The following is a 14,392-nucleotide window of genomic DNA, read 5'->3' as shown; positions in this document are numbered from 1 at the left end:
GGGATGTTATTTAATAATTTCCAATCTGAAAGAGCAACAAGCCTTCTAAAGACCTCAGCAGCAGTTCTGACCCCAAAGGATTTGCACTTCACTAACAACACCCGTTTTACAATGACACTATATCCCTGGGATACCCAAGGATAAAATTATGGGTTCTCATTTCTTTCCTACTCCCTTCCCATTAAAAACAACCTCAAAATTTTGGGCTGGAGAAAATGAGAACTTCACTGGAATTAGAGCAGATATAACCAAGACAAATAATAAAAACAACATAATTACAGGATATAATAATCCCAAACTAATAATAGATAGAGGAGATCATTAGTGGACAGATATGTGAATAATTTTTTCACAGAAATTTCACAGAATCTTCTAAAATGGAAGGGATCCAAAAGGAGCATTGAGATATTTAATACACAGTTAAAAAAAAAAAAAGGAGTTAATCCCCCTACTTTCTAATTAACTACAACTTTTGTTTCCAGCTTTGACATCTGAAAAGCAGCCACTGCTCCTGCACTAGACACTGCAACTCATGACTTGACATCCTTTCTGGATTTTCCATCTATAAAATAAACAGCACTGAATAAAGTCCTAAGGATTTTAGGTGCTGGTTTCAGCTGGCATGGAGTAGTTAAATTTCTTCAGAGTAGCCCCAGAATATTCATTCAGCCACCAAACATCCTGCACCCTGAGAACAGATTTTCAAAGAACAACCTTTATGGGACTTTCCTAATACAGGATTTTTACTGAACACGTGGGGAACACCTTAAAGAACTCTGGTCTAAAAGAACCCAGAAACTGCCCCCAGAACCAAAACAAGCCCCCCAAAACAGGAATGGAAATGGTTTTAAGGAGTTGCAGTAGCATTTACACAGAATGTGAGCAGCACAGCACTGCTGTGTTACCTGATCTCCTTGTCAGCAGGTCTCTGGTTGGAACTGTGACTGTCCCAAGGAGATAATCTCTGCATGTTCTGTCAGCCAGTTTGTCACTAGCTGGAAAATAAATAATTTTGTAAATACCCCCAACTGGTAGGTAAGGTTTAGAAGTGATTGACTGGAGGACAGCTGGTAAGAGGTGATCTTGATCACTGGGAGGTTCAAAAACTCTTTGCACAAGGGGAACACTCTCCCAAAGACAACTGAGATAATTACATCTACTTGCACCTGCAGAGTTCCCTGCACAGGGCTCTGAGCACCCTGACCTGCTGGAAGATGGCCTTGCTCATTGCAGGGGGGTGCTTCAAGTCCCAACCCAAACTATTCCATTATTCTATGAGTATTTTTTTCCTACACTACAGTTAAGGGGATTTCTGCACCAGTATTCAATCCTTGCAACACGCTCTCCTTACCTGACTCGGTGCTCTGGTGGTAGATGGAGAAAAAAATACTGCCAGAGTGCAGGAGCTCGCCCAGAGAGGAGGCTTCCCCAGTGCTCGTGCGAGTGGCGAGATGGCAGAGGAAGCGCAGGCGCTGCCCGAACTCGGGGCAGAAGGAGCGGGGCACGGCCCGCGTGCGGCGCGCCCGCGCCGGGGGCAGGAAGGACGGCAGCGCGCACACGTAGGCGTTCACCCCCAGCCCCGCCGGCTGCTGCACACAGGGGCTCCTCTGGGCCACAGCCCTGCACCGCAGCCGGGAAAGAAAGAGGAAAAGAAGGAAGAGAACGCAGATGATGAACCACGAATCTGGGAACCAATGTCTTAAACACGGGTGAAAAGATGGGGCTAATAGCAAAGGTTCTCAGGCAAAATTCATGCGGGCCCTGGCTGCACAGCATTTGCATCTTTTCTTCCTATCTGAACACACTAGGGACAGACATGAAATGGTGAGAGGAACTCGTGAGTTCATCACTGGTGGCTGTGCTCTTATTTGTGCTTGAGAAGGTACTCAGCACCTTGAAGGATACTCTGTACTGTAGAAAAACTTCCCCGAGAACCTGCTCCAGAAAAAAGCCAAAGGCCAGGCCAGATTACTTTTACAGACCAAAACTGACCAGCAAAAGGCGATGAAATCAGCAAATGGAGTAATTCACAATAAACCAGACCCAGGTGTTGCTCAGGTCATACACATGAAGGATGAGGGGTTTGAGGTCATTCCACTCCCTTGACTTCTCCAAGCACCACACAAGAGTGATCCTCACCTTCCAGGGTCTGCTTCAGTTAGGATGGACCAGGGTCTCACAGCAACACTGAGAAAGGGTCAGACCATGGCCCTGGAATGCCAGGAGCCATCCTGCTCTTGTGGAACTGACTCTCTCTATTCAGCCCTTTCCTGACTCTGGAAAATCACATATTCTGGAACTAAATCTAGCTGATACCGCACACTGGCAGCAGAAGCCTTAAGGTGGGAAGGAACATGTTTGATTTCCTAGTCAGTTGATTGAGGTTTTCACAGTGAAATGCAACAAAACAACCCCAGCTAGCTTTTAAATAGCATCAGCAACACCAGAACCAATGCCCAAATAGGTACCATCTTGTATCAGCCAATTTTTATATCAGTCTTTGGTGTAAAAAAAAAGTGGAAATGTAGGAAAACGTGCCCTTCTGACCTGCATCCTTCTGCAGAACAAATGCCACCACCCTGTACTGCAGCTTCAGGGAGCAGAATAGCTGCTGATGGTCTTTATAAAGTTATTTTCACTTTAGAGCAGGACCTACTTGGAATCTTGGTCGGTACAGATGGAAAACTGGCCAGTAAGAATTTGATCCAATCCCATGCCTCAGCCTGCTGCCTCCAGATAAGGCCGTTTTAAGTGAAAAGTGGTGTTTTTTGAATTAGGCCTTACCTGGCTGCTGCCTGCAAACCAGCTGCCCTGTGTATTTGTACAGAAAGAGAAACAGCTTGAGCAGTTATTCCAGCTGCTGTTTTCAGGCATCGCTGGTACCTCACACTCACATCGAGCAAACCTGGATTAATGAAAGAAAGGAAAGAAAGAAACGCTCACCCCTTAATGCACATACATCCAACACACTCAATATTCAGCTATAACTATTAATACAAAACCTACTCTATCAATGAGCATTTTCCTGAAAAGATAACTCCACAAATCCACTGGGACTGGCGCTGCAAGAGGCTGCGCTGCAGCTGGGAGGCCGCAGTGTCGCCCTCCTGTGGCCAAACCGCAGCACTGCAAGGCAAGGCCCGCAGTGTCGCCCTCCTGTGGCCAAACCGCAGCACTGCAAGGCAAGGCCCGCAGTGTCGCCCTCCTGTGGCCAAAAAACAGCACTGCAAGGCAAGGCCCGCAGTGTCGCCCTCCTGTGGCCAAACCGCAGCACTGCAAGGCAACCCGCAGTGGAGATATTTTATGAAAAACAAAATATCGCCTGTCATGGACATATTTTATGAAAAATCCTTTCATTAGGATTTTTTCTCCTGAGAAACTGAGAGGCCTCAAACTAAATGTGAACAATAGTTATCTACTGCTGTGGAATGCAACAGGTGAATCTTTGATTGGTCCATGTTGATTGTTTCTAATTAATGGCCAATCACAGTCCAGCTGTCTCAGACCCTCTGGTCAGCCACAAGATTTTGTTATCATTCCATTCCTTTCTATTCCTAGCTGGCCTTCTGATGAAATCCTTTCTTCTATTTTTTAGTGTAGTTTTAATACATCATTTTCCTTTAATATACCTAATAAAATAATAAATAATAAAATAATAAATCAGCTTTCTGAAACATGCAGTCAAGATTCTCGTCTCTTCCCTTGTCCTGGGACGCCTGTGAAGACCACCACAGTCGCCCTCCTGTGGCCACACCCTGGTACTGCAGGCAGCGAGGCCACAGTGTCGCCCTCCTGTGGCCAACCCCAAACACTGCAAGCCTGGGGGCCGACTCTCAATTTTTTGACAGTTTGAGGGTTTCCCCTGTTTAATCACTGATTTTTTACTCATTATGGTGTTAGTGAAAGCTAGGAGGAAAACCACTCCTGCTTGGTTTCAATTGCCAACGCAAATCCATACTTTTATTTGCCTCAGAGGCAAACAAACTTTTATAGAATTTGACAGTATTTTAAACAGAATCAAAACTAGTTTGGCTGGGAAAGACCCATAAAATCATTCCTTCAGCACTGCCAAGGCTACCACTCCTCCCTGTCCCTAAGTGCCACATCCACACACCTGTTAAATCCTGCCAGGGACGGGGATTCCACCATGTCCTGGACAGCCCTTTGGGGAAGAAATTTTCCCTTATATCAATCCTAAATCTCGCTGGCACAACTTGAGGCCATTTCCTCTGTCCTTTGCTAACACACCATCAAATACTGGTGTGCCGCTCAGAGCTTTCCTCAGCTGAACCTGGCTTTACCACCTGAAGTGAAAGCCCACCAGCCCTGCTCACCTGAAGACTGCAGATGAAATTCCTCTGAGGAATCACTCCGGGGGACCAAGGGAAGGGTAAAAGTTTGAATCCCTATTTCTTGGCGGTGCTGCAGAGTCACCATGGCACAGAGCCGTGACAAAGGCAGGGCCCCCTTGGCAACCAGCTGGTCTCTGACATTTGGGTAATAATATCTGGTAGGACACAAAAAACCAGCATCAACATTTCTCTCAAACTGCACAGAAGTCAACTCTGAGTGTCTTCAAAGCTTAATTAGCCTCCCCAGCTAAGGGAGAAAAATAAAAATGTATTTCCACTGAAGAAAAGAATCATTAAGTGCTTAAGCAGATAATGCTACAAATACATACTTGCACTAGTCCTAACAAGTCAACAAGCAAGAACTCCACTAAAAGCTGGCATCCCAAAGAAAAACAAGGGAAGGATCTGGCACCAAATATTCTCTGCTATCACTTCTCATTAATAAAGGAAAATACCTCTCTTGCAGAACAGATTTGAGGTACCAGATTGTGAGTATAAAAAAATGACTCTAAACCTTTTTCTTAGTGCATTACTTGGCTTCAGCTTCATCCCAAAACAAATTTTGGCACCGTATCTTACAAACAGCTCATAGTAATTCTTATGTGACTTTGCAAATTTTAAAAAGCCTGACTTGCTTACTGCAGAATGAACATATTATTGTCTTTTTCCAAAGCTATTTGTCTTCATGGCTTCTGCTCTCCATTACTAATAATTAGCTTCCGTAGCCAAAGAAGCATTTTGAATTTACAAAACACTTTTTACAATTTCTCTTGTACTCAGTGATTTGTATGAGGGAAAAGAGCAACTCCAGCACAATGAAATTATACTTTCAGGGTGCAATTAAGCAAAATTTAGATGTGTCAAGCATTTAAACTACTTTTAGATTGTTATGCTGACTAAAAGATGGAAGAAAGCAAACTATTAACACACACTTTTTAAGTTATAAAAAAATGGAGTAATTAGGACTCTTGGTGGGGAATAAGGCTCACAGGTTTTAAGTGCAGATAGTCATCACTAAATGTTGATGAACTTAGCTTTTTTTTTAATCTATTATTAAATAATATTATGAGATATCCATTCCAGAGCCAGAGACCTTCCAAGATCAGATGTAACTCTATCAGTATTGCCGTGCTATCTACAAATAATAGGACATTGTTCTGTACCTGCACCAGACTTCAAACTGGATTCCTCCTGCTGCTGCTCCTGGAGACATAAATGCACTGACCAGGAGCCTCTGGACTGGGACATCAGCAGGAACCAACAGGGAATGATGATGTTCATCATTAAAGATGGGATCAGGGACACACAGAGTGGTAGCTGTTCTAAATGGCTTTAATGTGATGCCTAGAAGTCAAGCAGAACTGGTTAAAAATGGTTGGAATTGCAGCTTTCAACCTTTTCCTGCTTGCAGTCCTTCAGGAGGTAGGACCCATGGTCAGGGAGTGCAATCCTCCTGGGACAAGGCTTGTTCTTCTGAGCTTCACTTCACAAAGCTTTTACAAGCAATCCATGCAGCCCCATGTCCCTGTGAGCCACAGCCTGGGAACCACAGAAATCCCACAGCACTTTCTGTGGAACACTTTACTGCCTGTCATTCTTCAGTGGTGATGCAAAGCACACAACACTCTGTTCTCTCCTACAATTACAATCATTTAAATAGTCTTTTATAATCTGAAAAACGGTGGATTTAGATTGGATATTGGGAAGAAATTCCTCCCAATAGGAAGGTGAGGCCCTGGCACAGGTTGCCAGAGCAGCTGTGGCTGCCCCTGGATCCCTGGCAGTGCCCAAGGCCAGGCTGGACAGGGCTTGGAGCACCCTGGGACAGTGGAAGGTGTCCCTGCCATGGCAGGGGGTGGCACTGGATGGGACTTGAGGTCCCTTCCCATCTAAACCATTCTGTTAATTCCAGTGATCCAAACCAAGCAACTCTTCTGTTGGTGCATCCATGAAAATCACACAATTGTTATGGCTGGAAAAGGCCTCCAAGATCATCAAATCCAGCTGTTAACCCAGCCCTGCCACAGCCACCCAGGAAATCACGTATCCAAGTGCCACATCCAAGCACTTTCTGAACATTTCCAGGGATGGTGACTCCACCACTGCCCTGGCCAGCTGTGCCAGGGCTTGCCAACCCTGCTGATGAAGACATTTTCCCTGAGATTCAACTTAAACCTCCCTCAGCATGACCTGGGGCCGTTTCCTCTTGTGCTGTCCCTTGCTGCCTGGGAGCAGAGCCCAACCTCACCTGGCTGCACTCTCCTGTCAGGGAGTTTATTTTGGAGAGCAAATCAGGCACCCTGAAAGGCTTGTGCATGTAAAGCCCTTGCTGAATTTCACTGTGTACAATCTCCCTGCTCCCTGCAGGCCCATTGGCTGGACCAGCAGGCACAGCCCTCTAGCACCTTTCACAGAAGGTACCATGGGAAGAGATTTGGAAGGAGGTCTCTTTTTTCCACTGGGAACTTGCCACCAGGCTCAGACAAACAAGGCTTTGAATCCAGTGACACAGCCCAAGCCCAGCTTTTCCAAGAAAACAAGCGCTGGCTGCTTGAAAGCTCAGGAAAACGTGTCCCCTCTTACTCAGGCAGAGGGAACACAACTAAATGATTATTTAATTGAAGCAATGCTCTAAATAAGGGACAGCTATAGGACAAACTTACCATGCTCACTCAGTCCAGGCCCTTGCAGTGCACCAGAGCCAGCCTCCTGAACTGGGAAATAGTACTCGATGTAGCAGTCAGCCTCTCCCCAGAGCGTGGACTGCAGGGCACCGAGTCCCTTCACACTCTCCACGTGGATCTCAAACACGTGCTCCATCAGGTCTTCCCCTCCTGGATCCAACTGCTAACAATCAGAAGGGGAAGCCACATGAAAGGATGCCTTCAGGAATCTGGGAGCATTCCAACAAGCTGCCCAGGGAAGTGGGTGAGTCATCCCTGGAGGTACTCAAAGGCCACGTGAATGTAACATTTGGGGACATGGTTTAATGGTTTAACCCCTTGGCAGGGCTGGGTTACTGGCTGGATTCAGTGAGCGTAGAGGTCTTTTCCAATCTAAACAGTTACATGTGATAAGGATCTAAGAGGCCTGAGATGGGAGACAGAAAAATTATCTACCATTTTCCTCCTAAAGTTTACAGAAACATTGAAAGTCTGAAAGAAATTTTTTTTCTTGCAAAGTACATAAAATGCATAAAAGTTCCTACCTATCCAACTACAAGGTAGTGGCAAAACCTCCACATTAAGGCTGTGGGAATTAAGATTTTCTATAATTTTGCTGGTTGTTTGTTTTTCTTTTTACTGGACTTGTGAAGATAGAAACAGTGGACATGCAAGGCAATAAAAACGGCATAAAGTCAAGACTGGTGAGAGCAAGCTGGTAAAAAAAGAGTATAAACAATATAATTCTGTGTACAATTTGCCAAATATAAAAAAAAACCTTGGCTACAGCTCCAAGAAGAGATTGGGGATCACTCATGTGTTAATGAACCCACTGGTAAAACCCTTCTGACATATGCTGAACAGGGAGAATGGGGTGTACTGAGGAGTCAATACCAGTGTGGGCTGTGCAGCTGGGTAGTCCAGAGAGTGGGCAGGACGCTGTGTGGCTGCAGGCACCACTCCCTGCTCGGATTTGAGCCTCTGCAGGGCCACGATCTGCTCAGCTGAGCCCATGGCCAGGGTGACCCTGAGGCTGCCGCGGGTGCTGCCCGTGAAAACGTCCACCACGGGCACGGGGCCGTCCACAGCCACCACCGGGTACTGAGCCTGCAGGAGCAGGCGGGAGACCTCGGGATCCCTGCAGAACAGTCCCAGAACAGACAAGAAAGGCCCAGCGTGAGCCACCTGAGCAGGGACAGCATCACACAGAACACGCTGCAGATGGGATTTCCAAAGCTGACAAAAACCAGTCCATCCCCGCTCCTCTGAAATTTGTCTCACACCCCATCCTCACCCAGCAGAGATCCATGAGCTGCTGGGTGTGAGGAGTTACTTCCAGCAACGACAAAGGACAATTTCCCAAAACCTAACAGCACCTTAGCTGGGAGCCAGCCTAGAGATCTATGACTGAAGAGGTGAATGGGAACAAGACTCCCACTAACAGCCCTCTAGCCATATGATGCTTTTATGATTATAGTGATGTGCCTTTGGGCATGGAAGAAAAGAAGGAACGGTGACAGTCTCCCAGAAAGGTGCAAAAATCTCCAATCATACACTGAAGTTATTCAAGGCCAGGTTGGATGGGGCTGGAAGCAACGTGGTTGAGAGGAAGGTGCCAGTGCCACTGGATGGGCTTTAAGGTCCCTCCCAAGCCAAAGCATTCTGGGATTCTAAGATACAGAGAAATAAACTGCAGTGGCTTACTAAAAAAAAATGATACAAATGACACAATAATAACTAACAAATAGTGGCCAGTCAGCTCCAGCACCACCTGGTTTCCACACGCCACTAGGTCTGACCAAAATAAAAGGAACAAATCCTTTGCATTAGGGAGAATTTCTTCTGTCCAGTATTTCCAGCAATTTAAACTGTTTTAAGCAAGGACATTACTTAACTGAACAGAAAGCCAATAGATTAGACCCAGAAAGAAAAAAGAACTCTGGAGAATCCCTTCAGATAAGAACACAATTAAATTATGAAGGCTTTGGAGACTTTCTGACACCCAGCATCCCTATTGCAGGGCAAAAATGCCTTTTGCTATGGAGTGTAACTAAGAACCCTCCCACACAACCCCCACACACCACCACCGACTCTTTTCTCTAAGCTTCACCCAGGATATTTCCCAACCCAATAAAAAATGGGGAAAAAACAAGTTTACTTGAACGAGATGTAAAACTGATGCAGAGGGAGTTTCACCAATCCCAGCAATTTGTCACAGCCAGGGCTTCCCAGCTTGTTCCATGCTTCAATAATCATGACATTGTTCTTCAGCCGCTCTAAGTGTTTGGAGGTCAATGAAAAAGGCATCACCTGAAAGGTTTGAGGCAGAATTAGTACACAGAACACATTGGAAATTACTGGCTAAGTACAGAGCATTCTGGTAAATCTACTTTATCCCAGTCTAGAAAACTGTGCTTTTTAGAGACACAAGTTAAAAATCAAGTGTGCATGCAACAGAGGCAAGCAGAGATGTTTCTGTGTACAAAAAGGTAACTTAGGCAGGGAATGTGTGTGTCAGTGGGGCATGCCCCACGTCCATGGGCAGGGCAGGGGAGAAGAAGTCGCTTGCCTGAGTGAAATGGAAGGCAGGCTGTCCCGCGCCCCAGACGACGCAGGATCTCGCTGCCTGCTCGGTGCTGAGCAGCTTGCAGTTCAGGTACACGTTGCAGGAGCCGGGGAGCCCAGAGCCCGGGCCAGCGAAGTCCTTTCCGTCGGGCACCATCAGGAGCACGTGCAGCAGCGAGCCCCGGGGCCCGGCTGGGGCCAGGCCTGTCCCCTGGGGCGCGGCCCCGCCGCCCGCCGGCCGCTCCTCGGGGCTCCTTGGGCGGCAGAGGGGGATTTGTGCACTGCCCGCCCCGCTCCTGCCGGGCTCCTGCGGGCCCAGCTGGGCAGCTGGGGCCGGGCGCCTGCCTGCGCCCGACCGGGCACCGGGGCTGGCCACGAGCTGCAGGGACACCTGCAAGGCAAGGCACAGCTGGCCAGATGTGCCACATCCGGAAACAAGGCGCAACTCAGGAAAACACATCACGCCTTTGGCTCCAGAACCCACCCCACGGCATTAGGGTGGTTGCAAGCTACAGCTTTTGCTGTAAAATAAACCACACGTGGCTTTAACAAATAAAGTCCAGGCTGGAGTGCAAAACCATGCAATTACAGATGGATTATTGAATGGTCTGGGTTGGAAGGGACCTTAAAGCTCACCCCATTCTTAACCCTTCACCTGCTAATACAGAGAGCTGCTTATCCTCAGAAGTGTCAAATCCTTCAAACTGTTAGTGCCTCTCAGTCAGAAGCTGAGCACACTGGTAGAAACTGTGGCTGGAGAAGGTAATTCCTGAAGTGACGAGGACAAGGAGGACCAAGCCTCCATGGCAGGAGAGACCTCAGCTCTTGCCACATGTGAAGGAGCCAAAGCTCCAAGCCCTGAATATGTGCCACTCAAAATTTGCCTGTAGAGTGGTTTCTGTATTCAACTCCCAGCTTAATGACAACATTCCCAGACTGCAGGAATTTCAAAATATTTCTCCAAAACCCTAAGGAATAAAAAAGAGGTTAATGTTATTTTATACAGGTCTTGCAAACCTTTGTGTCTGAGACCTGGTAAGTTGAAACAAAGAGAGAAAAGAGGAGTTAAAAATAAGAGTGTGCAGCCAAAATTAGCGACGACTCAAGGCAGAGATGGTAAAACACATACCTTCAGTGGCCCAACTTGTGTGTGATCTCCCTCTTTTTCCACAGGTATGTCCCAGCTGACACTGAGCAACTCAGCCTCAATCACCCTGCGGAGCTGAAGCGCTGCTGAGCCAATGGCCACAGCCTGAGGGTAGGCAAGGAGTTAATTTTGCATGATTTCTACCAGATTTAAAGAATTTTGGGGGGAAAAAAAAAAAAAAGCTTTCTGGCTTTCTGGCTCCCACTGTCAGTTGTACCAACAGGGATTTGGGAAATCTCCTTTATTTCCAATTCCAGATTAATGCAAAAATTGAATAACCTAAATCCTAGTAAATGAGCACAATTTCCATATTGAAAGATGCAATTTACTCCCCTATTAAAAGAAAACAGGTATCCTTGGTGCTGATTAAAACAACATAAGCTGAGTTAACCCCTCTCACCATCTTCATCACAGGCAGATGGTCATGCAAATAATCTTATCAGACAGAAAAATACCTTTTCCCCCCCAAAATGCACAAGTTACAGCTGCTTTTCACAGCTTAAACAACAGTCTTAAAGATGAGGGGAGTACAATTCCTTTTGCTTCCAGTCTCAGCCTCAGAAAAGCCTTTAATGAAGTGACAGGGGTGACAAGCCTGGAACAGCGAACGGTCCTGGCCCCAAGGCTGCCAGAGCTGCAGAAGTGTTGGGCCAGCACTCCCAGGGATGCACAGGGTGGGACTGTGGGGTGCCTGTGCAGGGCCAGGGGCTGGGCTCGGCGATGCCGTGGGTGCCCAGAACATTCTGTGATTCTGTGAAGCCTGAGCAGCAAGCAGTGCAATGTCATTTCCCCCCTAACATCTGACTGCCTGCACTGAGTGCCTGTGGGAAGTGGGAATGCAAAGAATCCCTCTGCTTTTCAATACACAAAGAAGGAACAACTTGCAGTAAATACCTTTTTCTGCGTGCTTTTTCTCATGTAGATTTTGAAAGCCAGGTCAGAGCCCCACCAGTGCTCCATCATCCTTCCCCCCAGGCAGACAGGGAACACAGACTGCTGCTGGAACTTCACCACTGCAACAAATATCCAATATCACCTGATATAAACCAACTTTCTCCTGTAGAGTGCTCTGTCACAAACACAATCATTTAATTCTGCACTGTTCATTAACACCAATAAAGTAAACTGGCTTTCATTTTTGAAGGCCAGCAAACGGCAGGAGGCCAGCAGGACAAAATGAAGATTATGAATTCATAAATAATTAATAAAAATTAATTAATAAATTATGAAATACATGAATGTAAACCAACATTGTAACAGCATTTAAAGACTTCAGGTGACACCAAGTCTCTGTATGCAGTAAGAGCTGCCCCTCCTCAGTGGGAGAACCCTGCCTCATCTTAACTAACAGAGTTCAAGAGGGCTCTTGAGGGAGCCAAAGCTGAGCTGCAGGACAAAGCACAGCTTCAGGAGAACAGGAGGGTGTGCAAGCAGAGACAGAACCAATTTGCATTCAGTCTGGAAAGGACTACAAGTGCAGTAACAGTGTTCACAAAGGAGAAGGAAGTATTCTTGCGATGACAAAAATGCAGGTTACACCTAAGGAAATGTCCAACTGGATGCCCAGCTCTTCCCCACCTTGTCTGGGGTGGCTGTGGAACCTTGCCCATCAGGCATATTTAATAAATGACATAAACAACTCTCAGGAAGGATAATGCTGCAGTGGATTGACTTCAAGTCTTCTTCAAATTATTTTCTGTTTTACCATCTATTTTTCTAGGTCCCAAAGAGCTGGACTGCACACAAGGCAAAGGCCAGGAGGATGGATGAGTTTTGGATTCCAAAGGTTGCATCACAAAAGTTCAGAAGAACCAGATGTTTTCTCTGGCCACAAATGGGGAATATACAAGAGAACTCAAAGCTTCTCAAGTGCCACTCAGACAGATGCAAAGCCAATGAATGGCCACATGGGAGAGGCATTTGAAAGTCACCCTGGCACTCCAGTTTCTGAGAAGACTGGGCAGGGAGCATCTTGCTCATCCAGCATTCTCTGCTCAGTGGCACAGAAACAGAAATTGTTCTCAGGGACACAAACACTGGTGGTGACTCTCAGTACAAGGATAAATGTCTGCTGATTTGAGCACAGGACTGGGGATTCCCTGGATCCAGCAGATTATGTGAGCCATTGGAGACAGTACATGACACTCTTTCACACCTGGGGAATTATTTATTTGGGCTGTAAGTATCTCTGATTCTTCTAAAAGTCCTTGATCATCCTCCCACTATTGCAGAAAGTTTTTATTGCTTTATGTTCAAAAGAAGGAATGGCCTTTCTAACTTGCTCTTTCCCTAGGAAAAGAAATTTGAAAATCCCAGTAAGAATAATTCTTGGAAGAAAAAAAAAAAATTAAAAACTCACTTGGCTTCCTTCTCCCTGAGAGGATCATTCCCCCACCTGCAGCACAGCAACTAACCATACTGTGATTTTCAGGCAGCAAAGGAAATACGTGGAAAACGCTACTAAATAATTTCCAAAGAGATGGAGTCAACAAAACTAAATCTAAGGGGGGAAAATGATGCTCTTACCATCATGTGTGATTTTACTTGAGGCCACTCGAATTGCTTCTGTTGCTATGGAGACCTGTCCTTCTCCATCCTTGGAGACCCTCACGGGAAAGTGGTACTCCACAAAGAAGGTGCTGTGAATAAAGAAGCGGCAGGGCGACCACAATCCACCGAGAATCTGGCGTGAGCCCATGAAACTCAGCACAGCAGGCAAGTTCCAGATTCACAGCTGGCTGTAACCCTTCTTTTTAGGGTAACTGCAACTCCTACTCTATGAATTCCTTCCACTGATTATCTGTGTGCCAGATAATCCTGCTCCAATAAGCCCCCTCTTGTTTCCAGTGTGTACTGAACATCTGCAGCTCCCCAAAACCCTGGGAAAGGCACAGCCTGAAGCGAGCCCACATCAGGATGGATCAGTCACACCTCTAACTTTCCCAAGTTATTGTATGCCAACCAATTCCCAAGCTGGAGATTTGTTGGGATACGACTTCCTCAGAGGAGCAGAAGCCTCAGAAGCCTGGAGCCCTTGGGGAAGCTGCACTACACAGGAGAGCTCAGGGAGATCTGCCCTGAAGGCAAACAGCAAACAAAGCAGGAGGAAACAACCCCCCCTTACCACTTGTGGACAGATGTGGGCCGTGGAGGCTTCCCCAGCAAACCATTCCTCCTGGGGGAGGCCTGCAGGCTCTCAGGAGGGATTTTCAGGCTCTCTATGGTGACTCTGGCCAGGTGTACTCGCTGCAGCAATGCCAACCTGTCTGCACCCAAGGCTGTGAGAGGAGCCATTTCTCTGGGGTCTTCTGGAGGAGCAGAGGGAGAGCAGCTGGAGACACAGAAATGAGGTTCAGGACTGCAGAAACTTCCCTGACGTGACCAGAATGAAGGGGGAATGGTAGCTTGGCGGGATGCTACTTATAAAGCTTCCCAAGGTTCACTAAAACATACATTTAAAAAATATTTTTACAACAAATTTGGTGGTCTCTGTAATTCTCTGTAACAAAAATCTTACAATATCTGGCGTCCATAACTGAAAAAAAAAACCAACCCAGAAAGTGCATGTTCCACATTGCTGATCTGAAAAAAATCTTATTCTAACTCTTCAAAAATAAAAGCTTCATTTAATGCCATGTACAAAAGCAGGGAGATGATAGAGTTAT

General features: G+C 46.4%; 1 protein-coding gene across 6 annotated transcripts in view; it reads right to left on the bottom strand.

The window, feature by feature from the left end:
* Window positions 1-14,392, bottom strand: part of C2CD3 (C2 domain containing 3 centriole elongation regulator) — a 36,754-nt gene that overhangs the window by 16,013 nt on the left and 6,349 nt on the right. For 5 of the 6 annotated variants that reach the window (XM_036404208.1, XM_036404206.2, XM_036404205.2 and 2 more), the window contains 13 exons: window positions 13,852-14,058; window positions 13,254-13,366; window positions 11,622-11,740; window positions 10,710-10,832; window positions 9,585-9,971; window positions 9,174-9,325; window positions 7,910-8,153; window positions 7,016-7,199; window positions 5,516-5,696; window positions 4,335-4,507; window positions 2,785-2,905; window positions 1,352-1,620; window positions 906-995 (listed from right to left, as the gene is read on the bottom strand). In XM_036404208.1, coding sequence (XP_036260101.1) covers window positions 906-995; window positions 1,352-1,620; window positions 2,785-2,905; window positions 4,335-4,507; window positions 5,516-5,696; window positions 7,016-7,199; window positions 7,910-8,153; window positions 9,174-9,325; window positions 9,585-9,971; window positions 10,710-10,832; window positions 11,622-11,740; window positions 13,254-13,366; window positions 13,852-14,058 — 2,363 coding nt within the window. The remainder of the gene's footprint in view (window positions 1-905; window positions 996-1,351; window positions 1,621-2,784; window positions 2,906-4,334; window positions 4,508-5,515; window positions 5,697-7,015; window positions 7,200-7,909; window positions 8,154-9,173; window positions 9,326-9,584; window positions 9,972-10,709; window positions 10,833-11,621; window positions 11,741-13,253; window positions 13,367-13,851; window positions 14,059-14,392) is intronic. The other variant, XM_036404204.2, reaches the window with a different exon arrangement.

This window comes from Molothrus ater, chromosome 2, assembly GCF_012460135.2.
Source record: "Molothrus ater isolate BHLD 08-10-18 breed brown headed cowbird chromosome 2, BPBGC_Mater_1.1, whole genome shotgun sequence".
NCBI classification, from domain to species: Eukaryota; Metazoa; Chordata; class Aves; order Passeriformes; family Icteridae; genus Molothrus; species Molothrus ater.
The sequence above is the reverse complement of the archived record's forward strand: the minus strand, read 5'-3'. Positions and strand labels throughout refer to the sequence as shown.